The 26,442-nt window shown below is 43.1% G+C and overlaps 3 protein-coding genes across 4 annotated transcripts in view; 1 reads left to right on the top strand and 2 right to left on the bottom strand.

Moving 5' to 3' along the window:
- Positions 1 to 1,604: 1,604 nt before the first annotated feature.
- On the bottom strand, positions 1,605 to 9,568 carry LOC118367090 (26S proteasome non-ATPase regulatory subunit 11B-like). Its single transcript, XM_035750122.2, has 13 exons — positions 9,428 to 9,568; positions 8,602 to 8,703; positions 7,801 to 7,997; positions 7,549 to 7,606; positions 7,059 to 7,253; positions 5,449 to 5,593; positions 5,300 to 5,360; positions 5,117 to 5,179; positions 4,852 to 4,977; positions 4,702 to 4,737; positions 4,503 to 4,554; positions 4,234 to 4,376; positions 1,605 to 4,099 (listed from the first exon to the last, which is right to left on the bottom strand). The coding sequence occupies exons 1-12, from the start codon at positions 9,516 to 9,518 to the stop codon at positions 4,234 to 4,236; spliced, it is 1,269 nt and encodes a 422-aa protein (XP_035606015.1). The 5' UTR covers positions 9,519 to 9,568; the 3' UTR covers positions 1,605 to 4,099.
- An 805-nt stretch (positions 9,569 to 10,373) lies between these two features.
- cdk5r1b (cyclin-dependent kinase 5, regulatory subunit 1b (p35)) lies at positions 10,374 to 13,660 on the top strand. The gene is made up of 2 exons (XM_035750109.2): positions 10,374 to 10,855; positions 12,480 to 13,660. Exon 2 carries the CDS (start codon positions 12,716 to 12,718, stop codon positions 13,622 to 13,624), a length of 909 nt encoding a protein of 302 aa, XP_035606002.1. The 5' UTR covers positions 10,374 to 10,855; positions 12,480 to 12,715; the 3' UTR covers positions 13,625 to 13,660.
- A 6,453-nt stretch (positions 13,661 to 20,113) lies between these two features.
- LOC118367064 (unconventional myosin-Id) overlaps positions 20,114 to 26,442 on the bottom strand; it is a 132,115-nt gene continuing 125,786 nt past the window's right edge. For both annotated transcript variants that reach the window (XM_035750065.2, XM_052490289.1), the window contains exon 22: positions 20,114 to 23,191. In XM_035750065.2, the coding sequence (XP_035605958.2) occupies positions 23,035 to 23,191 (157 nt within the window). In that variant the 3' untranslated portion in view covers positions 20,114 to 23,034. The remainder of the gene's footprint in view (positions 23,192 to 26,442) is intronic.

Genomic DNA, 26,442 nt, shown 5'->3' with positions numbered 1-26,442 from the left:
GTAGCCTAGTGGTTAGAGCGTTGGACTAGTGGTTGCAAGTTCAAACCCCCGAATCTGTCGTTCTGCCCCTGAACAGGCAGTTAACCCACTGTTCCTAGGCCGTCATTGAAAATAAGAATTTGTTCTTAACTGACTTGCCTAGTTAAATAAAGGTTAAATAAAAAACATTGTTAACAGTTTCAGGGCCATGGGCCTTTCTCGTGATGGAAAAATACAGAATAACATAAAAACGGACACATACAGAACATAGTGTAGGGAACAAATGGTATTTTGTTAGATAACAGGAGCCAGGTGTGTGATAACTGTATCGAGTGCATGGGCGCATAGATATTCTACACAACTACAATGACTGACCGCTGAAGCGCCAGCTCGTATGCCAACAATCAACAATAGGCTGAGTGAGTTTAAACCACGCCCAGTCTCTACTCTGACAGGCCGGCTCGGAAGCAGGAACTACTTCTGTCAGAGTATATTATAATAACTTTGTCAGGAACAAGTCAGTTCTCTGTTTGCCCTGCGAGGTGTGACAGTGAGCCCGTATATACGGAAATTGCATTTACCACTTATTGCTTATCTAATAAAAAGTACATAGTATGCAATTCGGTGACTCAGTGTCATACTTATCCTGATACCAGATTCGATTGACGCAAGCCTTAACAGTTGCCTTATTGCTATTATAAACTGGTTACCAACGTAATTAGAGCAGTAAAAATACATGTTTTGTTTGACCCGTGGTATACGGTCTGATATACCACGGCTGTTAGCCAATCAGCATGCAGGTCTCGAACCACCCAGTTTATAATACACAAATGACCACCGGCTAAATCTATGACATTAAAATGGCTATTTACTCTGTTTCATCTGAGTGCGCAATCCACAGTCTCATCAGCCTAGGCAGGGAAGTTATAAACTTGCTCTCCGCTATAAAAAGCATCTAGACTTTATCTCACATTTCTTTTAGACTAACATTTCGTTTTCTACAGGGGAGATTTGTATAAACCTTATTGTCTGTCTCCCCGGCATTTGCAACATTGTTTCAATATTCAAATTCTATCTACAACTGTCCCATAGTAATGAAAGTGTAGGTATCAGGACGACAGAGAAGGCAGCGTTTCTCAGCCAGTCGAAATCATGAATCAGCTGGCATCATTTTTATGTATATATAGAGAAAAGTCAATTGAATTGACTCAATTGAAAACAGGTAAAACTAAACGAAGTGCAGCTAGTTTGCAGTCTTTCCAGCTTCAGTTCTAAGTTGTTGTGTTAGCTGTGTTGTTGGATAGCTCCTCTGAACAACAGTGTCCTGACGAGAGAGCACATTTTCTATGCCAGGCGAAATCGTGCCTCATTAGCTCATTGTTATGGTCTCCAAATAAATGTCAGACGAAAACGGCTTAAACATGCAGCTACTTTGCGGTTATTCTGGCTGCACTTTTTGACGTGACTGTAAATTAGCCGTAGTTGGCTAGCTAGGAAGCAAGGGATAAGACCGTTGCCAGTCAGTATGACAAGGGAACATTTAGAACGAACGACTGTCGCGTCAATAGCAACAATGATTGGTGTCGGGACTATACCTCGTGGAAGGATGAAATAGTACGAATACATTAATCAAAATAACGTTTTTAATGAAAATATGTCATCATAATTTGAATATGTTGGTAATATGTTTGAAAAGTCAAATGGAAAAGTGAATACCTTATTGCAAATAGGCTGATCCATTGATCATCACTAATCCATCATCAAAACACTAAAACAGAAGAGAGAACTCAAACATTTTTGGAAAAAAAAGAGATTTATTTTGAACTCATCTGAACATCAGATATACTCGGTAATTGTTGGTCAGCAAAAACCGTTTGTACATTTGATATTGATGTGTATAGAAATCCAAAACAAGCAACAATACTTTTTTGGGTTTGGAAAACTGGGTGAAGCGGTTGGATGGCTTTAGGGGCTATATTACATACCTGTCAAATATACATTTAAAATAAAAATACACAAAAAGTTGCTTGAGGGGCCATGGTAGATGTGTTATATCTACTCTATTTTTCATAAAAATGTTGGGCACTTTCTGTAAACAATAAAATAGGTCCATCATGTTTCTGCTCAATGTTATACCTACATGTACATGGCATCTATTCACCTCAAGCTTTTAGTTTAAAATTGCATTTTGTCAAAATCGTTTGTCTCAAAATTAATGGATTTACACATATAGGCCCTATGTAACAGATAAAGAGATGTGGACATCCTTGAAATGGGACTTCCACTAGTGAAAGTGTTTAATGGCTGTGCTTTTTGTCCACATACTGAAACACTGAAATGCTTCACTGACAACAAGAGGGGAAAAAGCTTGATTTCACTTCAGTGCAGTTTATGGCACTTTAATATTGGAGAACTCTGGTGCACAAGAAACAGAAGTCATGAACTCTACGTAATGATGAACCGTCTGAACCAAAACTTGAGCGAAAACAGAATATCATGGTCTTATCCAGTGCATAAACACCATGTCAGAATCCATAACCTTCCCTTTTCAACTCAATGACCACATTTCATTTCACAAACAGGTTCATAAAATGTTTACATTGTACATCTGTAAAAAAAAAACAATAATAAAAAAAAACAATCCAAAGCTGTCATTGAAATGGTGTTTTAATGCCCTTTGGGACGAGGCCATTTTCCAACACAGGAACATTTGCCCAACAGGAGTAAAGACCATACAGAACGCCATCAGTTCTCCTATACAGCATTCATAACCCTCTAATGCAGTTCACAACATGGTAATCCCAGAGTTGATTGGACAGGGATTCTTCCTACTGCATACACTTCTCTTCCCTTTCATTTTAGTCTCTTTCCTTCCACCCAGTAAGCAACTAGGAGGCATTCATTATTCACCACCCAGTTGAAGCTGCTAGTCCTAGCAGACATTTACTTCCAAGGCCTTGGTCTATTAGACCTTCATTTCGACACTGGAATCTAAATCAACTGAAGTCAGTAATCCAACAATGGGCACCCAACATCCTACCCCTATTACCTCAGCACAAGAGCACATCAGAGGGCTTTGTGCACATCAGAGGGCTAAAATAGCCCAATTGAACTTGACCACGGTCAGTGATGTTTTTTTCCAAGAGGCAGACAAAAACATTAAAAATACAAAATATTTATTTTTGAAAATGACAAATGAAACGAAACAATTGTTTGGTTACTAGCATACCACACTAGGGCTAGGCAATAACAATGGATAATCGTTCACTTCGGTTCACACAGACGCTCAGAGGCAAATCAATAAATCTCACATTTCTATACCCCTAAATGATGTTGCAGCCAAACGTTGAGGCAAAGCAGAGGGCCGGAAAGGGGCCACTGGCATTGTGAAATGGCATCCATTCTGCTCTATGTACTTAAGGGGACAAAAAATGTTGTCAGGCAATTTATTTTAGTTACAAAACAAATGCAATCCGAATGAAGTGAGGTTGACAACCATTTGAAATGTCATGTAGGGGAATTGGACTGACTGTTGGCATGGATATGATGAGAACAGCAAGAGCTAGAGGGAGCTCTTTGACCAAATGTAACTGCCGGGATATCCCAATATTTTCTAACCTACCTCCAACTAGCTAAAAACCATGTGCTTTAGAAAGATATGAACAGAGGGGATGGGGGAGACCGCCTTGACCAAAAGCCTTGTCCCTGCATGTAAAAGAAGCGTGATTGGTGGCGCTTGCTTGTGGTCGATATTGCACCTTTGTGGGTGGTAACGGAGTCAGCTGGAGGCTTTATAAGCCCAATCTTTATTCTACAGGAGATAAAAGTGTTTAATCTTTCTTAATATTTTGTGGTTGTACAATATTCCCTGATGGCCTGCTGTGGCCGATGAGATTTTAACAGAATCCTAAAAGAAAAGAAAAAAAGGAGAAGAAGAAGAGATTATGAAATTGTCCATTGAGGGGGAACTTTCATGAGGGGGAACCGGGAATCCTGTTTTTGTTGCAGTTTGTTGTGGGACTTGTTGTTTTGTCACTCTCCCTTGTCCCTTTCTTAAAATGTTACACACGCTGGTCACACACACATCCGCCACTGTGCTGCTGTGGTCTCGCCATTTGTTCTGAGGACGAAAAAGACAAGATCTACAAGTAAGCACAGTGGTTTTAAAAAAGTCTTCCTTTGCTGTTTGAAAGGATTGCAGTGAGTTGTGCAATCTGACAGAACATGTGACATGTCTCTCTTGAGGAGCCCTACCTATGTTAGCTTCTTCGCTTTGTTGTAAAGCGAGTCCACAACTTTGCTCATGTTCTGAATAGTTTCCAGGGCCGCGCCATAAGTCTTGTCCACAGGTGGCTCGTCAAATATGATCAAGACACCCTCGCCTTGGTCCAGGATCCCTATAATGAGTCATACAGGCATTTTAGACGACATTTACATTTCACTGAACGAAAGAAGCGCAACACAAGTAGAGTTATGGTACAGTCGTTTATACCAGGCTGGTACCAACCAAACCGGCAATTTACCATGAAACTTCTTGTCCAGGATCATCTGTGACAATTTCCTCTCGACATCCGCCTGAGGGAAATGAAACATATCCACTGATTACTGACAACATTGAGAGCTGTACATGTATCACGGGATAGAAGACTTCCGATGTGTCACTCTTGTACCACAGGACTGGATACTTCAAATATGAAGATATTAAAGAAGAAACCTCCATACCTTTGAAAGTTTGATGAGACCTGATATGTGTTCAATCTGGGGGGGAAAGCAACGCCATAAAGGATTACGATTTAAGGGTGGTTAGCCTCACCAAAAAAAAAGAAGAAGAAAAAAAGCAATATTAACTGTACCCAGATTAACGTTCTGTACCTGTACTCTGGAGAAGGGTTCGATGACACGGATAAGGTTCCCTTCCAGCAAGTTGTCATACAGCGTGGCCAGGTGGGTTCTGATGATGGGGTCGTCCCTCAACTCTGCTTTGTATTCCGTAAGGGCCTAGAAAGATAAAGGGAGGAATAGGAGGAGAGGAAGAGAAGAGGGTTAGAAGGGAGAACACAAATGGGCCTGGCACAATAGAGATCCTCAGAGAAACAAACATAGCAGCAAAAATGAGGGCTATAAAGGAAGGTCTTACCTTTTCAAAGTCGGCTAATGATCTGTTCTTGCTGGCTTGTGCAACGCATTTCAGTGCATCCGTCTGCAGAGTGAGGGAGGAAGTGACCACGGTCAGCCAGGTACCAACCAATTTAAACGTATTACACAATGCAATTTGAGAAAGACCGCCCAACTGCCCCCCACAAAAATCGTGGGTTCTTACCTGTCGGCCCGCATGCCGCAGGGCCAGTTTTCCGCTAATCAGGGACTGCACCTCTTCTGGTCTGAAAGAGAACAGCAACAGAGGGTCAACCAAGCCGTACCTGTATGCTTCATATCATTGCAACACAGCAAGGAGGTAGTATCACTCACAGGCTAAGCATGATCTTGCAGAGCAACATGTATTTGAGACCGGTGATGGCTTTAGGGTGGTCGATGGAGTCGTAGCCCTCGAAGGCCTCAAAGAAGTAGGAGTAGGCAGTCTTCCAGTCCTTCTCCGAAGCCGCATGGACGATCCCTGCAGGTGAGGAAGCACGGTCAGTCGTTCACACTAAGCATGGCACTCTTCCACCTCAACACACAGCTCTTCTTCATTTGGGTCCGTAAACTAATATTTGGGTTTTACAAATGAAGAAGACAGAAACTAGTTTTCCATCCAATTAGCAACCGATTTTTATGTGAATATTCTCAAATCTGCTTAAAAAGAAGGAGCATTTTCCCATCAGAGATGTTTCCATCAAATTAACTTAAAGAGAAAAGGCTGTGGGTGACGTAGTGCACATAAAAATAACTTTTGCTGTTAAATTTCCATGTGAGGAATAAAAAACACAATTTAAATGGGTTTCCATCACATTTTTAACTCCACTGATGGTTTTGTAAAAATGTGTTATATTTATTAGGATCCCCATGATCCCCACTAGTAACAGCTAGTCATACTGCTAGTCTTACTGGGGTCCAAAACATAACAAAGTGGACAGACAAAATACTTCATAATTTAATGTGCCCACTCTGACCTTGGCACGTGCGTTCTAGCCAACAGCTCGCAGATACAGTAGAAAATAGCCTACTACATGAGATTATTATGGACAAAAGAGTGAGATTATTTTATTTGTCAAATTGCAAGCAAATAAATAGAAATAAATGTTTTATTGTCAGATACACCAGATAAATACAGTGAAATGTGTTGTTGTACAGGGTCAGCCATAGTAGTACAGTGCCCCTGGAGCAAATTAGGGTTAATTAAGTGCCTCGCTCAAGGGCACAGACCAATTTTTCACCATGTCGGCTCGGGTATTCGAACCAGCAATCTTTCAGTTTCTAGCCCAAAGCTCTAACCGCTAGGCTACCTGCCGCACTAAGCATCGATCATTATGTCACCAGAATTAGACCCTGAATATTTATTGAAAAGGAGCATCAAACTCATCACTGTGCACTTTCACCAACCTGTGAAGTTCATAACTTATTTCATCTGTAGCCTGAATGTTTTCCTTAGTCTTAGTTGGATGTCCACACAACAACATATCGCGCGACTACAAGGTTACTACGATAGTTATTATAGCATTTCCACCGCCATTTCTCATGTTAATTCATTTTACTGACACAAAAAGATCCCACTTTGTCTAGCGTATTTAGTTTTTTTCGACATTTGGAAAGTTTACGGAAAAATGTTCCGTTTCCACCAGGCCCGTAGTGACATTTTTTTATCCAATATGTACTTTACTCATAAAAAGTCTGGATGGAAACCTGATTAATGACTCGCTGAAATGTCTGGTAAATGGATAAACACTGTGCACATAAGCCCTCTGATTGATTTACAGTTCCATAGATTATTTTATCAGTTGAACAAAATGCATACAAGAGCTCTGAGTGGATGCTATTCTGTTGTTTCTGCCAAAACAACAGCTTAAGCTACCATTGGTTTCTAAGCAATTGAAGAACACTATAGGGAGGCTTTAGATGGAGGCTTGTTCACTGGGACTGACCTGACATCATGTCCAGGGCGGCCTGCAGCTTGGGGGGACAGTAGATTCCGTTGGCCGTAGTGCGGGCGGATGTGAGGGCGGCGCGGGCCTTGGGCAGGTTGCTAAGCGCGTGGTACGTCTTGCTCTCCTGCAGCTGCACCTCCACCAGCAGCGCCTTGTCGTCCATCTTCTTCAGCTCATGGAGCAGCTGGGTGCCTGAACACCAGAGAAACAATCTACCTTACTTTGGAGATACCACAGCTTCTGTATACAGTATGTGGTCCACAACCCTGGTGTTGAGGAATATCAAAGTTCAATGTCATCATGACTCAAATTGTTTGACTCCTCATCACAAAGCTTCCAGGATAATGGGATACTGAGTTCTGCTACATAGCTATGGGTAAACATATCCAAGCATTGCACAATTCTTAGCCCTCCCTGCTCAGACAGATGCTAAGCTCATTTAGGAGGGATAATATTGTCAGTCCATTCAAATGGAGCGGTCACTCACCAAGCGCCAAGGCCTCCTGGTATCTTTTGGTGTCAAAATAGAGTGAAATCAGGCGGGCCTGGAGAAAGGGGAAGATAAAGGTGACATTGCAACACTCACAGTATAGTGTAAAAAATATTAATCATATCACTCTGAGGTGGTAGGGAAATGTGTTGAAAATAACCACATGAATTTCAGTCTCCAAACTAAAACGCCACCGCATAGGAACAATAGCTTGTCTTTTAGGTGAAGAAGACACCCAGGCCAGCTTACCTCCAGAGCCTGCCTGAGGAAGGTCCTCTTCTCCACCTTGGCCCACTCAATGCATTCCAGACACAGATCCACCTCCTGGCCTGTGGCTGCCTCCATGTCCAGGAAGAGGTCCAGCAGGGAGCGGACCAGCCGGGCCGCCTTGGCCTTACTGATGGAGATGAGGAACGGCCGCACAAACTTCAGCAGACCCCCCAACTCTGGAAGAATCACCACAGCAGAAAATAGGGCTAAATGAATAGCAACAGTAAGCATATATCTGTCCAAGGTTCTGTTGTCTACTGTCAAACGAGTGACATTCGCTTCATAAGCAGTTCTTGTGTACTACAGCAGTGGTTCCCAACCAGGGGTACTAGGACCCCACTGTGGGTACTTTATTTAACTAGGCAAGACAGTTAAGAACACATTCTTATTTACAGTGACGGCCTAGGAACAGTGGGAACAGGGGCAGAACAACAGATTCTTGTCAGCATCGGGGATTCGATCCACCAACCTTTTGGTTACTGGCCCAACGCTCTAACCACTAGGCTACCTACCTTGAGAAGAATCATAAGAGCATAGGTTTTTTTTACTGGTAAAATGCACAAGGTGATTCTTCAGGGGTACCATCCAGGCAAGGGGGGAAATCAGGTGGTGGGACAGTAACCGCCGAAAAAGGTTGGGAACCAGTGTACTACAGAACAGTTAGGCAATGGCACATACAGTGAATCATCGTGCAGTTACTGGATGAATCACCACCAAGTTCCTCAAGTTCAACAGCCAGGCAAATAGACCAGATTATGTGTTTGGTGTTTTGAGTCTCACCTGCAGCCTGTCCTGTTTTGGCCAGGAGTGACCCCAGCTCCAGGATGCTCTGTTCTTTAACCCGAACGGATTCTTCATCACTGTCCTGGATATTTCTCCTCACTGTGGGGACAAGGAAAATAATGCACTGATTCACATTGACTATTTAACATACACTGACAGTCTCCTATTCTAAACTATTGTTTGTGTTCCTTATTGTCATTTTCCTGAGTTACTGTTTATCTGGATCAACGAGGCTAACAAGTCAACAGCTAACTGAGGCCCTGTGACTAAGGCAATTTTTTGGACAGCCACATGCTAGTACAAAGCTAGCTACAGAACTGTCAACAAAAGCTAGGTATCTAGCTAGCTAACCGTTAACTAACGATAGCTACGTTAACTTAATGAACAGTGAACTTGATCTCACTGTTAGAGTATATAGGAAGCTATATTGTAAACACCAAAATGACATAGCTACATCAATGAACTTGAGAATTGAATGGATCTTGGTTAGCTAACTAGCTAGCTGGCTGGCTAACTAGCTATAACATAGGGTGCTTGACTAACGTTAGCTAAATAGTAACGTTGAATTGTATTGCGATACTGTTTCATAAAGACAACATAAATAGTTAGCTAGTTAACGTCTCTTTCCAGTTCATCATGGCCTAGCTAGACATCCAGGGACTACCTAGCTAGCTAGCAACCCCACGATTCTACAGTGAGTCAGCACGACACACAAACCGGCTCTTGTCAGTGTATAAAACTGCCTTTGCGATGACTTAAATCAAGCATAAATTCAAAAATAAGACGAGACATTCTCGTCTGAACGCCTACAAACATCACTTACCAATAGAATGTAGAATATCAATAGAGGCGTTACGATCCGTGCTAATAAGAGACTGAGCTCTCTGAAACTCAACCACTGCCGCAGCCGCCATCTTACCTATTCAAAAGCTGCCTGCCTACAACAGTCAAGAATGCGATAGGAAATACGTAAATGAGCTACTCGGATACATCACGAGAGGGAGCCAAATATACTTTCTGGGGATTGTAGTTCAGTATTTTACATTAACCAGTTGATATACATTATAGCACAATGTTCCTATTTTGTCATGCTGACTCATCTTATCAAATAAACTGTAGCAGAATGTCATGGTCATTTTACCTGAGACCCCCATTCATAATTTATACTGTAGGCCTTACAGGCCTATTTAATCCAAAGTGGTCTGTTCATGAAATAAGTGAACATTGAGCTGGATGATAGACTATAGGAATTTGTTGGATCATGTGTTTATTAAAATGGTAGGATGTTATGGTAAATTAATACACGCCTATTAGTTCTGTACAATGACAGCTAGACACTTAAAACGGGATGGTGCATCAGAAGAGATTTCATCCTGCACAATTTCAAATAAATGGCCTAAATACATGTTGTTGTTTTTTTTAAATATCAGGTTATCCCCAAGCTACGTTGTTACGTATGCCCCTCGTTTTAATAGCTTAAATGCGATCTAACATGTATGTTATTAGTAAATACAAATAGTTTTCATGTGGACATGTATTTATTGGTTAGGCCTACTTGTATTGTGTGATTGAAACAACCCTAGTCTACATGCTGAAAACCATGAATTGTTTTTCAAGACATGGATTTCAGTTCATTGAGTGCATTGTGCTTTGAGTTCATTGAATGTTTGTTGTGATGGGGCGGGGTTGCAAATCTGTATGTAGCCTATCCCCGCTGCGCTGTATCAGCAAAATAAATGGACAGTGCACTACACACTAAAACACTAGTGAATATAGGCTACAAGATATATTGGGTAATTCACCTATTACAAACAGCCTTTGTGACTGCAGCCACACACAGCTGCAAATTACAGCACCACGGACAGAGCACAGAGTGGCGCCCGACCACTGCCTTTCTCCTTTTTTACACCAGCCATCCTTTCACTAGCCACAAGCTAGTGAGAGCGCAAAGAAACCCTCGAACCCGTATCTCTTGCGCTGAGGACCAAATGCACATCTTCATATCAGCATCCGTTCCATAGTTGCCTTACCTACCGCCTGCGCAGCAGAGAGACTGGCGATTCCTTGACTATGTCAAGGTGTGCGGATATTCTGGCTTGATTAACGCCTTTTCTTTTCTTGGATTGTACGGTGTTTTTTTAACCGCATTTTTCCAAGATGGTTAATAAGGTTTCACCTTGATGTGCACCATATCAAAGGAATTAGCTGTTACTGTTAAAGAAGCCATCATTGACTGGAGGAAAAATATCAAGTAAGTATAATATTTTTATATTATTTTATAATGTGTCTAATATCGTAACCTATTTCGAAGGATAACCTGCTGAATTATTGTAAACATCAACATGTAAGAATATAGGCGACACGTCACTGAGAAACATTGGCTATGCTGCCAAATTTGAAGGTATTCTATATTTCTCTGAATAACACTTTGCATAACACGAGGCCACCCATATGCACCATAATAAACATGAGTCATGTCAAAGCGGTTCTTTAGAATTCTGCACCTTTATTAGCAAGCGGACGCTCATTTCAGAACCATGGACAGCAGCCTATGTACACAACCACAATAACAGCCTTTGACTCAAAGCTTTGCCGCTAAACAAACTGTCTTGATCTTTCAATTAACACGTAAAATAGCAAAACATATTTTAGATTTTCTAACAACTCGACTAGCCTGCTTGAAAGTTTTTTTTGTGGCTGTTTCGGTTACGGCTGAATCTTTAAAAAATTCTCAACGCACATCATGAGCTGTAGACACATTATTAGTCTAGCCTAAAGATGCAAATGTTGTTATACAACATTATACAAATTCGTTTACATTCGGATTATATTACAAACCTCGTTTTAAAAGTGGATGATTTAGGCTATCAAAGGCGACCTTCACATAAAGGTGTTTACATTTCAGGTTTCCATTTGAAATGGAAGGTGCCAGCCAACTATATGAGCAGGAATGCATCCTTCGTTAGGCTTCAATCGAATGAAATTATGTTCATGTAAATCAGGATGTGAGCTTCGAGAAAAGCATTATTCTTAGAAGAGAAATTTGATATGGGCTGAAAGATGGGCATGCCTTAATCAACAATTGATGAGCCAGATGTGATCTTTTTATAATCGGTATGAATAGTTAAGGGGAAATCTGATTGAAAGTAGCTAACCTGCTCTCGATTTCAATTCAACAGGAGACCACGGTAAACGTTGCTGTAAATTGCGCGGCTGTTAGATTTGTTTGAAAGGTATAGAGATGTTTTTACATCGGTTTACTATGCGGATAGTCAGGAAGCAAGCAGTGTTGTTGCCTCAACTAGCTTGTTGTCATTGCTGTCTGATTTGCTGAGCGCTAAGAGACATCATAATATTCCCTGGCATAGGCCCTACATTCACCTATGTATTTTTAAATTAAAATCAATTCAGCTAATTAGACTATTCAATGTGGATGACCGAGCACTTGTCGATATAGAATTTACTGTGTACACATTTATGAAAGCATGTCTGGATGTTTTGGTCATTCCTGTGAATTATTAGAGACAAGCAAGATATCTCAACATAGCCTTCACAGCATCCTTTTATGACATGCTCCTTTATTAGAACAACGCAGACGCTTGATTTCAGGACCTAGGACAGCAGCCGATTTACACAACCATATCAGATTTGAAATCAATGCTTGTCGCCAAACAATTCATCTTTATCTTCAATTAGTAAGAAATATTGAAATATCTTTGGATTAACAAAAATGTAAAATCAATATCGCAATCACAGCCGAGATATCTGATTTTCAACAACAAAATGATGTACACACAACCTTAATGTTAATGATACAATGAAAGTGGGAACATGTAACTACTAGCTACTGAAGCCATGCATTTTGTTTTCCACAGGCACTATTGACCCAGATGAGAAGAAGAGCTAAGTGCCCAGAGAGAATCTGCTCAGATCAACTCCTAATCCATCCAGCACGTACCTTCCTATCAGGACCTACCGTGGCATTAGATGCCTGAGAAGAACCCACGCTTGTAGCCAGGGTCTCCCAGATCAGAAGCATTGAGGCCCTCAGGATCTCCCCTGCCATTCTCTCTGGTCTGTCATCCACTAACGAAATTGCTACTCGGTCACCATGGGAACCGTTCTGTCTCTCTCTCCAAGCTACAGGAAGGCGTCCCTCTTCGAAGATGGGCCAGCCACGGTGGGCCACTACACAGCTGTTCAGAATAGCAAGAATGCCAAAGACAAGAACCTGAAGCGTCACTCGCTCATCAACGTTCTGCCATGGAAGCGCATCGTGGCAGTGTCAGCCAAGAAAAAGGGCTCCAAGAAGGTGCAGCCCAACACCACCTATCAGAATAATGTGACCCATCTCAACAACGAGAACCTGAAGAAGTCTCAGTCCTGTGCCAACCTGTCCACCTTCACCCAGGACCAGAGCACCCCAGCCCTCGTCAAGAGCTCCAACAACGCTGTCTCGTCGGTCAAGAAGGCCCCCCTGACCAACTCCAATGCGGCCCCCGGCACGCCCAAAAGAGTGATCGTCCAGGCCTCCACCAGCGAGCTGCTGCGCTGCCTGGGTGAGTTCCTGTGCCGGCGCTGCTACAGACTAAAGCACATGTGTCCCACCGACCCGGTCCTGTGGCTGCGGAGCGTGGACCGCTCGCTGCTCCTCCAGGGCTGGCAAGACCAGGGGTTCATCACCCCGGCCAACGTGGTGTTTGTCTACATGCTGTGCCGTGATGTGGTATCCTCTGAGGTGGCAAACGAACATGAGCTGCAGGCCGTGCTGCTCACCTGCCTCTACCTGTCCTACTCCTACATGGGCAACGAGATCTCCTACCCACTGAAACCCTTCCTGGTGGAGAGCTCCAGGGACATCTTCTGGGACCGCTGCCTGTCCATCATCAACCTGATGAGCACTAAGATGCTTCAGATCAACTCGGACCCGCACTATTTCACCCAGGTGTTTGCCGACCTGAAGAACGAAAGCCAGAAGGAGGAGGAGAGGAGCCGCTTGCTCATTGGTCTGGACCGGTGAGGGCCCTGGGGAGAGGGGCCGGGGAGGGGGCAGGGGCCTACTCCAGTCTGGCATTTCAAAATGGGGGAGGGGGATTGGTTGAGGGAGTAGGAAGAGGGGAGTGGGGAAGTTTTGATGGGAAGAGATTAATTTTGAGGGTTGATATAAGGGTTAATTTGGCATAGATATACCCCAAAAGTTTTTGATTATAAGCATGTTTAACAGCTAACATTACAACAGTTCACTGGAAGAGGGACATGAGAACACAGTTTGATTAAAAACAAATGACATTTTATGGTAAAAATATTATTTATCTCAATTTATCTTAAAACCAACTAATGTTTTTCGAAAGGAAAGAGGATTGTATTTTCACTGCACCTAAGAATGAAAGCTTTTGACACCTAAAAAAAAATGCCAGACTTGGGTACATCCTCTGTTTACGAACATGTATATAAAAACATTGAAAAATACAAAACCAACAATAATACACAATTTAAAAAAACAGTAGAAAAGGAACACAAATCTGCAGCTATGAATGTGTAGAGGACTGAGACCAGCCAGCTGCTGACTGTCTGAGATGCACTGCCTACTGTGTGACTGGGCTACTACTCACATCATGGATGAACAGACAAGCTGCAACCCTGGTTCTTCAGACTGAAGTGAACACCCAGCTCTGCTGCAGCGTAAACATGATTTGACCTGAAAGGAAAAGTGGGGCCACCGATGCAGATTCATGTTGTGCGTTTATTTTTTGTGACTTGGCGAGAGGGGTTTGGTGGAGAAAGATTGGTTCAGAAGGATTTGAAAAAAAGCCTGCATTGCATTGTGGGATTTTTTTGACCACAACACAACAGGACATGAGGAATTACAGTACAACCTAAAGACACAACACTTGATGGTCGGTCACACTACATGTTAAGAAAGACCTACTTTATTTTCATCTCAGAAAAAAATAAATGGATGTTCAAAGTCTCAAGCCCAGGGAGGCTTATCTATTGCCCTTTTTCTTTTTTTTAACTTCGAAATAATAGCCTAATGCACGTGTGCCATGCAATTTTGGAGGGCAGGAATGACTTAACTGCATCTGCATTAGAGAATGCTGTGAACAAAGTGATAACTAGTTTATTTAGCTATGCTTGCTTAAATAGGCTATTTGTTTACCAAGGACTTCTTTTGTACTTTTGTCTGATGGTTGTGTCTAAAAACACTTGGGAATGAAGGTCCATATTGTGCTACAAGACATTCAGCATTAACAAATGTTTAACTAGTGCCATATATTTGATGAAAATCCTGTAGGTCTGAAAACACAGCGAAAGATGTCCAAATGTTGAGTGAACTTAATTTATTGTAATTTTATGTTCTCTTGGCACATCCCTTGTAATCAAAAGATCGTGAATGAATGATCAATTGGTCTCTTTCAAATTACAGGATATGGTGGGAATGAAGATTGATGGTTGTTGCAAATGAATGTTCCATGGAATAAGCTATAGATTAACCCTAGATTAACAACCAATGAAAATCTGACCATCGACAAAGTAACCAACACATCAGAGAGACCTTGAGTAAAGACAAAACCCCTTAGAACCTTTAGCACCCCTAGAACCCTTAGAACCCTAGGCACAGAGCAATCCCAAACCCAACACACCACCCAGCTCCACATATCAACAAGACAACATAACCATCAGCCAATGGCAGGGCATTTCACTCAAAACCACTCAGTGGCACAGCATAAACATTTACAGACAGCCTCCCCTGGTGTAATCTCTCCATGCCAATATTAATCAAATCTAAGAGAACAATGTATTCAGCTGGGGAGGAGATGAGGCTATGGTCAGGTTAGATTCTAGTTGACCTCCATGGAGATAATCAGGTTTGCAAATCAGCTGAAGCCACTAGGATAAATGGAAGAGCATAGAGGGAAATAAGAACACCATGGCAACCTGGACTACATCTACATGAGAGTTTACGGAGCAGTCAAGATACATGGCTATCATTTGCATTGAAGAATTGTAGAGGCTAGAAAAGATTATAGAACTGATAGCATCTCCAATAACTGAGATAAAGGGAGGTGGTAGGTTTTTCTGTCAACCACTGTTATATGTTGTAAGAGATATGTCGAATTGAATCCACAGATGAACAGGAATATGTTTTCTATAGTATACAGTACAGAGACTTAACTGGACCTTGGGGGAAAAGAAAACAACAAATGAAAATAATGCACATAAAAACAAGCAAATAAAAAGTAGTATTTGCCATCTTTTTATCACCTCAACAGTGAGAAACTCCGCATGCTTTCTTTCATTAGTTGATTCTCAAATTTCTTTCTAGAAACGCAAAATGGTTATAGTCATATGCAGCGAATAAATACCATTTTCATTTGTATGTCTTTTCCATGCCCACAAAAGGCTATTCTCTTCTGTCATGTGATGAAGGTTGTTCTTGGGGACTGTTGGTTGACATATGATAGATCTCTCTCCTCTGCTGTATCAGTGGGAGTCAAAGAGAAAAATGTATGGTGCAAATGGACATGGTTGTGGAGCGGTACCGTGGCATTGTGCCTTGCAATGGGAAATGGGTTGTTGTGTGTAGCGCAGTAGGAGGGACACACACTTTGGATGGGCTACTGCTTTGGGGAAAAAGCAGGGCATTGGGGTAAGGTGTCAAAAGCAGGGGAATCTTGACCCTCTGACTGTTCACTCGCCCCAACTCACTCAAATGTGCCATTTTTTGCCACTTGCATCACTGACTAGTTGTTTGAAAGACTTGGAAAAACCTTACAAAAAAAAGAGAAAAAAAGTGATTATGTTTGAACATTTCAGTCGACTTCGATTTCAGTATCTTGTTGCTTACTTTGTAGAACAAAAAAAGGGTGTTAAAGAAGATGAAAAGGGGGCATTTCAATGATGCATGTGAGCGCAAGTGTGTGAGAGTTCATCTGTACAGAAGAATGTGTGAATTTTGTTTTCTTATGACAAAGAGGAAGTGGAAAAGAGGATACTCTACACTGATAGACTACTGGGACAGGATGTGATCACTGATAGACTACTGGGACAGGATGTGATCACTGATAGACTACGGGGACTGGGATGTGATCACTGATAGACTACTGGGACTGGGATGTGATCATTGATAGACTACTGGGACTGGGATGTGATCACTGATAGACTACTGGGACTGGGATGTGATCACTGATAGACTACTGGGACTGGGATGTGATCACTGATAGACTACTGGGACTGGGATGTAATTTTTGGGGGTGGGGGGTTAATTAGAGCTGTTCAAATATGTTATTTTGAAAAAGACAAAAAATACATTGCTCCAATTGAACTTTTCTCAGTTTGTTTCTGCTTACTTTAATTTATTTTTGTACTGTGATGGAAAATAAAATGCACTGATTGTTCATGACGCACAAATGAGTGGTGTCTTCATCTGCAGCTGAACCCTTCAGTGATATAATCACATACTTGACACTTTGTTTACTAGACCCCACAATATACAAGTCTATAGTCCATATACTGTATAGTTAAAGAGTAGCAGGGGTTATGAACTGACTAATCTGTGGAATGAAATCCATTAAATAATCATTTGAAGATTAAACATGGCATAGATCTCATATCCAGAAGAGATTCCAGCTAGTTACAAAAGATTGAGACATAAAGAATAGAATCTGGTTGAATCATTGCATTATCTATGACCATTCAATCTGTCTCAATTTGATTTAAATTGGCCATGGGGTAAATCAAAGGCAATATAATCAAAGAGTATGAAATATAGCACAACTGCCGACTCTTAGTTTGACCTAATTTATACCAACATGTCATGTGCAACCAGAGGGAAAAATAACTCGAGACCACCTTTAGTCCACACACAGAGAAGTGTACAAAGCTCTCCCTCGTCCTCCATTTGGCAAATCTGACCATAATTATGTCCTCCTGATTCTTACTTACAAGCAAAAACTAAAGCAGGAAGTGCCAGTGACTCACTCAATATGGAAGTGATCAGATGCACAGATGCTAAGCTACAGGACTGTTTTGCTAGCACAGACTGGAATATTTTCCGAAATTCATCCGATGGCATTGAAGAGTATACCACATCAGTCACCGGCTTCATCAATGACATCTTCACAACAGTGACCATACGTACTGTACATATCCCAACCAGAAGCCATGGATTACAGGCAACATTCGCACTGAGCTAAAAGCTAGAGCTGCCGCTTTCAAGGAGAGGGACACTAATCCGGACACGTATAAGAAATCCCGCTATACCCTCCAACAAACCATCAAACAGGCAAAGTTTCAATACAGGACTAAGATTGAGTCCTAATACACCGTCGCTGACGCTCGTTGGATGTGGCAGGGCTTGCAAACTATTACAGATTTCAAAGAGAAGCCCAGCCGCGAGCTGCCCTATGACACAAGCCTACCAGACGAGCTAAAATATTTCTATGCGCGCTTCGAGGCAAGCAACACTGAAGCATGCATGAGAGCACAAGCTGTTCCAGACAACTGTGTGATCACGCTCTCCGTAGCCGATGTGAGTAAGACCTTTAAACAGGTCGACATTCACAAAGCCTCAGTGCCAGATGGATTACCAGGACGTGTATTCAGAGCATTCAACCTCTCCCTGACCGAGTCTGTAATACCTACATGTTTCAAGCAGACCACCATAGTCCCATAGTCCCTGTGCCCAAGAACACCAAGGTAACCTGCCTAAATGACTACTGACCCGTAGCACTCACGTCTGTAGCCATGAAGTGCTTTGAAAGGCTGGTCATCAACACAATCACCCCAGAAACACGAGACTCATTCCAATTCGCAAACCGCCCCAACAAATCAACAGATGATGCAATCTCTGTTGCCCTCCACACTGCCCTTTCCCACCTGGACAAAAGGAAGATCTACGTGAGAATGCTGTTCATTGACTAAAGCTCAGCATTCAACACCATAGTGCCCTCAAAGCTCATCACTAAACTAAGGACCCTGGGACTAAACACCTCCCTCTGCAACTGGTTCTGGACTCCCTGACGGGCCAGCCCCAGGTGGTAAGGGTAGGCAGCAACACATCTGCCACGCTCTTCCTTAACACAAGGGATCCTTAGGGGTTCGTTCTTAGTCCCCTCCTGTACTCCCTGTTCACCCACGACTGTGTAGCCAAGCAAGACTCCAACACCATTATTAAGTTTGCCGACGACACAACGTTGGTAGACCTGATCACCGACAACGATGAAACAGCCTATAGGGAAGAGATCAGAGACCTGGCAGTGTGGTGCCAGGACAACAACCTCTATCTCAACATGAGGAAGACAAAGGAGCTGAATGGCTCCATTCAGATCGACAGGGCTGTAGTGGAGTGGGTCAAGAGTTTCAAGTTCCTTGGTGTCCACATCACCAACAAACTATCATAGTCCAAACACACCAACACAGTCGTGAAGAGGGCACGGCAACACCTATTCCCTCTCAGGAGACTGAAAAGATTTGGCAATCGGTCCCCAGATCCTCAAAAAGTTCTACAGCTTCACCATCGAGAGCATCCTGCCTGACTGGTTGCATCACCGCCTGGTATGGCAACTGCTCGGCATCTGACCACAAGGCGCTACAGAGGGTAGTACGTATGGCCCAGTACATCACTGAGGCCAAGCTTCCTGCCATCCAGGACATCTATACCAGGCGGTGTCAGAGGAAGGCCCTAAACATTTTCAAAGACTCCAGCTACCCAATTTCTAGACTGTTCTCTCTGCTATCGCACAGCAAGCGGTACCAGAGCACCAAGTCTAGCTCCTTAACAGCGTCTATCTTCCAAGCCATAAGACTGCCGAACAGTTCATCAAATTACTATTTGAATTTACCCTACTTATTATCTATGCATAGTCACGTTACCCCTAATGTACAGATGACCTCGACTAACCCGTACCCCCACACATTGACTCGGTACCCGTTCCCCCTGTATATAGCCTCATTACTGTTATTTTACCGTGTAACTTTTTTGAACTTCAGTTTATTTAGCAAATATTTTCTTACTCAGCATTGTTGGTTAAGGGCTTGTAAGTAAGCATTTCACGGTAAGGTCTGTTGTATTTGGCGCATGTGACAAATTTGATTTGATTTAGTGATCGTCCATCGGAGGGCTGATGATGTGTCTGTTGAGGACAGGGAGAGGGAAGTGGTGATGCTGTCGACCTGACCTGTGACCTGACTGCAGAGGCTTTGGCTGTCGCGACGTCATCTAGGGAAACAGCCGCTAGGTTAGCAGGCGCTTTAGCGTGGTTTTGCTCCCCCCCAAAATCACACAGACAACACAACAGCTGGGAGAAGGAAAAAAAAACCCATCACAGACTAGCCTATATACCAGCAGACCTTGATGAACCATGTCTTTTCCTGGTTGAAGAGAGATAAAAGGGGTGTCATCATCACATCTCCCCATTCACAAATTTGCACACACACGCACACACACACACAAGACTAGGTGAGTAATATCAAATGCTGTATGCCAACAAAAGATGAAGTCATTGAGCAAATTTGAGCAAATACATTTATTAATCAAATGATTGATCAAATAACTATCATTGTGGCTCTTGCATATAACATAAAACAGTGACGTTCCCTTCAGATTTGGTCCAAACACTTTTTCTTTCATCATCAATATTGATATATTACATAAATATGCAAAATATAAAATTAGGCACGTACATTTTCTGATCAAACTATCTATATATTCATCTAGATATTTGGTATATTGAATACATTGAAGGAAATGAGAAGATACAACAATGTTATCAATATTCCCCAGTTTAACATTTTTGGATATCTTTTTTTGCAGTACAATTTAAACCATTTTAACCATGAAAAGTTGGGAATACGGGACACATTGTAATCAAAAGGGTTACCAACAGAACAAACCCAATGAAATAGCATAGACTGGGATCCCTTTCTGAAGGAACGTTAGTGATATCCGGCTAGGAAAAAAAATAACAATTGAAGGGATTGTAGGTAAAGCTTTGGATCAGACAAGTCAAACCCAACACAAACCAATGAGGGACAAGGATGCAGCAGACACAACACCTTCTAGAGTCACAGATCACAAACTGTAAGGTACAGCTGATAGAACATTTGAGTGTAAGAGACTAAATGGCTATGGACTCAAACAAAAAAATCTGGAAAAAGTGATGGAAAAAGTAATCTATTTTCACTTTGATGACTTTTTCCCATTTGCACTGGATGTACGGTAGAGGACTCAGGATGTGAATAGTCTCCTATTGCTGCACCCCAAAGAGTGTCAGTGAACCATCAGAATCCTTTACTCAACTGAAGAACCACGTGTTGTTCCCATCTTATTTATGTAGTAGTGGGGAAATTGGGCATCTCATCTAGCTCAGTGTCTTCATTGATGCACTTTCCCTCTCTCTTTCTCTTTCTCTTTCGTCTCCTCCTCCCTTTCCCTCTCTCCTCAGGGCACGAGGGGGTCAGAGTAAACTCCTCCTCGGCTCTGCAGTGGCACAGTCTACCCACCCGGGCATAGTGCCAAGACGTGATGGAGTGAGGGGAAAGAGAGAGAGCGATAGAGAATAAGAGGGGAGGAGAGGAGGCAGCCAGGCTGGGCTTTTGTTCTCAGACAAAAGTATCCTTCCCTACAAGACAGGCATGTCGGTAGACAGGAGATAGAGAAACCTATTTCGGTGGGATGTGACACACAGTCACAGACAGAGCATTGTAATGAGTAGTGGAATAGAGAAGCCCTGTCGAACAACATATTGTATAACTGGAGGATATGGGGGGATAGCTATAGTTGGCCTTCTCATAATAACCAAGTCTTACAGGCAGCCCTGAGGACTAGCCACATATTAAAAACCTGCCGTTAGAGATACTACTGTGACGTCCCTGATAATAGCCACAACACAATACATAGCCTACAACTTTCCCCCCAATACAGAGACATTTTCTGGTCTGAAGTGGCTTATTATCCAACAGAACAAGGTCATTATAAGCCATAGCTGCAAGGTAAAGGAATATTTGATCAGTTGAGAGGGACGCTAACTAACTAATTACAATACCGATTTTTACGGACGATATTCAAAGCAATTAGCGCTCGGCAGCAATTCTGAAAGTGATTGGAGAAAACTTTTTTCACTCTGAAAAGAATGCCAAGTGACAGTGCGATATCTGCAGCAGTGCTTTGACACTGAAACTAGAACTACTGGAAGTAGGCCAAGGATCTTGGGAAATGGCGGTGTTCATAATATCCCTCCACTGCCACCTCAGTCTAAGTCAATACCCACTGGGCACAGACGGCAATTCAACGTCTATTCCAATTGGTCCATTCCAATTCAACGTCTATTCCGAGTGGGTTCAAAGTCTTTTCCTTGAAATGACATGGAAACAACGTTGATTTAGCCAGTGCGTGCCCAGTGGGCAGGCCGAGTCAGTCACTGATTTACTGCGCGGGTACAGTGTCGACATCCTTTCTCTCGTCTATGGAAAACGTACAACATCTGGCTGTGTCGTCTATGGAAAACGTACAGCATCTGGCTGTGGTCATATAGCATAGACGTGCTGAAATGTTGACATAATGGTTGAAGTAATTTACGGTGCATCAATAAATCATTATCTAGAACTATTGTCATGAAATGTACACAATCTGGCAGGGGCAAGTTCCAATTGGAATAGACATTTTGCGTAATACTATAAGCATGTAGAGTACTATTAATGTACATACTGTACACAGAGAGAACAGATAACAGGTTTTAAATTGAGATTTTAATGCTCCCCTCAGAGCACGTCGTGACGTTCGGGTTCAAGATATGCTCAACACATCCCACTCCACACCCTGTGACTAACCGACTAAACACTTCTCATCTGTGCCTCTGACACGGGTTCTGTCCCTGAAATACACGGGACAACATTCTCTCCCGTTCTTGTTTCCAATGTGTACATGTAGGACTGTCTGTGAGTCTCTAGTCCAAAACAAAAGGGTAGTGTTAAAAAAAACATTCCACCAAATCTCCACTTTAGATCAAAATAAATAACGAAATCTGATTCTAATCAAAATAAACCAAAGCTAGCGTAATATAAAACGATTAATGCCCCAACTAAACATATGAACTTGATATTGAAAAGTGAGGGGGAAAAAATCTACTCTTTGATGAATTATTGTTGTGCATGTGTGAGAGTCTGTCAAACAAATGTTGTTTTTTTTGCATGTGTTAAACATCTTACATGTCCTTTTTGAAATGTTTTGTTGTTGAGTAAAATGAATACCCATTCAAAAAAGGTACACATTTGGCATGTCTGTCATTCTGAGAGCTCAAATCATCCCATGTATCATTTCCATACTATCTAGTTCACAAATCAGCTCTATACCTAACATATATATGGTTCCTGTAGTCTTCATTTGACACTTGTCATCGTCACAGACCGAGTGGCCCCCGAGGGGCCCTTTTAGTTTCCAGGAACAGCCAGAATGTAACCGGAGCGGCTCTTAGTGAAGTCTGGCTGTGATTGGTTGATTTTGGGCTCCACAATGATGGTGCACTTCCTGCCGTTCATACTGCACTGGATGGGACTGGCGATATTCACTTGCAGCTTCCTCTTCTCACTGCAGAGAGAGGGAGAGAGAGGGAGAGAGAGAGAGAGAAAGAGAGACTTGTTAAGCATGTGTTGAACATGCATAGCTTAGAGCTGTTACATCCATATCAACAGAGAGAGAGAGTATGGTGTATGATGTTTGGTGTGTGTTTCTTGTTCAAAAGGCTAAAGGCCTTTTTACATCAAAAACACTGACATGGTTCACTACAATTGAATGTGCATCCTTCACCATTGTCAATATTCCTCGTCATAATATGGACATGACAGCGAACTGGATGCCAACGGGCATAGATATAGACTATAGAGCAAGGCTCTCCATACCTGTTCCCGGAGAGCTACCATCCTGTCGGTTTTCGCACCAACCCTAATCTAGTGCACCTGATTGTAATAATTAGTGGGTTGACCAGCTGAATCAGCTTAGTTACAACTGGGGTTGGAGCAAAAACCTGCAGGAGGGTAGCTCTAAAGGGAACAGGGATGGAGAGGCCTGCTATAGACCATTTTAGACTGGCAATGTAGATTGACAATAGCGAGCCCACGCTAGGCTAGCCTATACCCCAGGAATGATCCCTGTGCCTGTACTGTAGGTACGGCAACCAGCCGATTGGATTTTAGCGCTTGCCATCTAGTGAAGGGGTTTCTGGCTGAATGGCCATCTTGCACTATTCCCTCTTTGAGAGGATCAATGAGGCAAATCAAAGATTTGTTGAGGGGGAAAAAAGCATTTGTGAGGGAGTCTGGATGTCTGGGCAAACAGACGGAGTGTTTTAAAGTGTGTGTTTAAGAGCTGTAACTAGTGCTACAGTGAACGACAGCACCTGGGAAGAGAGGGATAGAAATGCTTGTCTACGTAATCCAACTCTCATCCTGACACCATTCCACCATAACGACGGTCGCTCGCATCATTTGTCAACAAAACATAATTCATGATAATACACTTGGTGACTCGTGGAAATGGCCGGAGGCAAAACATCCACTCAACCAGCGGCGCTAAGTCTACAGAAATTAATCAGCGCGACCTCGACACCCATTAGTTACGCAACAATGCCTAACAAACAAAAATAAATCACCTCAAACTACCCACGTCAGACTTCTGCATTTTACATACAGCACTGTAGCCTAGCAATGAGGGCTGCATCTGTCATGGCCGCCCATGCCAGGGCCAGCCAATAGGACAACAGCTCTGATGAATGCCCGAGCCTGTCTCTGGTGCTTTCACCACCTCTCTTTCTCTGTCCGTCCGTCTCTGTCCGTCCGTCTCCGTCCGTCCGTCCGTCTCCGTCCGTCTCTGTCCGTCCGTCTCTGTCCGTCCGTCCGTCTCTGTCCGTCCGTCTCTGTCCGTCCGTCCGTATCTGTCCGTCCGTCTCTGTCCGTCCGTCTCCGTCCGTCCGTCTCCGTCCGTCTCTGTCCGTCTCTGTCCGTCCGTCTCTGTCCGTCCGTCTCCGTCCGTCTCTGTCCGTCCGTCTCTGTCCGTCCGTCTCTGTCCGTCCGTCTCTGTCCGTCCGTCCGTCTCTGTCCGTCTCCGTCCGTCCGTCCGTCTCTGTCCGTCCGTCTCTGTCCGTCCGTCCGTCTCTGTCCGTCCGTCCGTCTCTGTCCGTCCGTCCGTCTCTGTCCGTCCGTCCGTCTCTGTCCGTCCGTCTCCGTCCGTCCGTCTCCGTCCGTCCGTCTCCGTCCGTCCGTCTCTGTCCGTCCGTCTCTGTCCATCCGTCCGTCTCTGTCCGTCCGTCTCCGTCCGTCCGTCTCCGTCCGTCTCCGTCCGTCCTTCTCTGTCCGTCCGTCTCTGTCCGTCCGTCCGTCTCCGTCCGTCCGTCTCCGTCCGTCCGTCTCTGTCCGTCCGTCTCTGTCCGTCCGTCTCTGTCCGTCCGTCCGTCTCTGTCCGTCCGTCTCTGTCCGTCCGTCTCTGTCCGTCCGTCTCCGTCCGTCTCTGTCCATCCGTCCGTCCGTCTCTGTCCGTCCGTCTCGGGTAGCCTTCCACAAGCTTCCCACAATAAGTTGGGTGAATTTTGGCCCATTCCTCCTCACAGAGCTGGTGTAACTGAGTCAGGTTTGTAGGCCTCCTTGCTCGCACACGCTTTGTCAGTTCTGCCCACAAATGTTCTATAGGATGGTGGTAAGGGATATGTGGTGGCCAGTCCAATACCTTGAATTTGTTGTCCTTAAGCCATTTTGCCACAACTTTGGAAGTATGCTTGGGGTCATTGCCCATTTGGAAGACCCATTTGCGACCAAGCCTTAACTTCCTGAGTGATGTCTTGAGATGTTGCTTCAATATACCCACGTAATTTTCCATCCTCATAAACCATCTATTTTGTGAAGTGCACCAGTCCCTCCTGCAGCAAAGCACCCCCACAACATGATGCTGCCACCCCGGTGCTTCACGGTTGGGATGGTGTTCTTCGGCTTGCAAGCCTCCCCCTTTTCCCTCCAAACATAATGATGGTCAGCATGGCCAAACAGTTCTATTTTTGTTTTATCAGACCAGAGGACATTTCTCCAAAAAGTACAATCTTTGTCCCCATGTACAGTTGCAAACCGTAATCTGTCTTTTTTATGGCGGTTTTGGAGCAGTAGCTTCTTCCTTGCTGAGCGGCATTTCAGGTTATGCCGATATAGGACTCGGTTTACTGTGGATATAGAAACTTTTGTACCCATTTCCTCCAGCATCTTCACAAGGTATTTTGCTGTTGTTCTGGGATTGATTTGCGTGGTCCCATGGTGTTTATACTTGCACACTATTGTTTGTACAGATGAACGTGGTACCTTCAGGTGTTTGGAAATTGCTCCCAAGGATGAACCAGACTTGTGGAGGTCTACAATTCTTTTTCTGAGGTCTTGGCTGATTTCTTTTGATTTTACCATGATGTCAAGCAAAGAGGCACTGAGTGTGACGGTAGGCCTTGAAATACATCCACAGGTACACCTCCAATTGACTCAAATTATGTCAATTAGCCTATCAGAAGCTTCTAAAGCCATAACATAATTTTCTGGAATTTTCCAAGATGTTTAAAGGCACAGTCAACTTAGCAACTTGGTTGAAATCGGAAGTTTACATACACTTAGGTTGGAGTCATTAAAACTCGTTTTTCAACCACTCCACAAATTCCTTGTCAACAAACTATAGTTTTGGCAAGTTGGTTAGGACATCTACTTTGTGCATGACAAGTAATTTTTCCAACAATTGTTTACAGACAGATAATTTCAATTAGAATTCACTGTATCACAATTCCAGTGGGTCAGAAGTTTACATACACTAATTTGACT

This window comes from Oncorhynchus keta, chromosome 3, assembly GCF_023373465.1.
Source record: "Oncorhynchus keta strain PuntledgeMale-10-30-2019 chromosome 3, Oket_V2, whole genome shotgun sequence".
In the NCBI taxonomy this organism is placed as follows: Eukaryota; Metazoa; Chordata; class Actinopteri; order Salmoniformes; family Salmonidae; genus Oncorhynchus; species Oncorhynchus keta.
The sequence above is the reverse complement of the archived record's forward strand: the minus strand, read 5'-3'. Positions and strand labels throughout refer to the sequence as shown.

Bases quoted from the DNA above. Each gene is read 5' to 3' on its own strand.
- LOC118367090 (XM_035750122.2), bottom strand. From the start codon at position 9,518: ATGGCGGCTGCGGCAGTGGTTGAGTTTCAGAGAGCTCAGTCTCTTATT. The intron at 7,254-7,548 runs GTGAGTGACCGC...TCTGGTGTTCAG, and splicing joins CCAGGAGGCCTTGGCGCTTG to GCACCCAGCTGCTCCATGAG. The intron at 4,978-5,116 runs GTAAGACCTTCC...TTATCTTTCTAG, and splicing joins CATTAGCCGACTTTGAAAAG to GCCCTTACGGAATACAAAGC.
- cdk5r1b (XM_035750109.2), top strand. From the start codon at position 12,716: ATGGGAACCGTTCTGTCTCTCTCTCCAAGCTACAGGAAGGCGTCCCTC.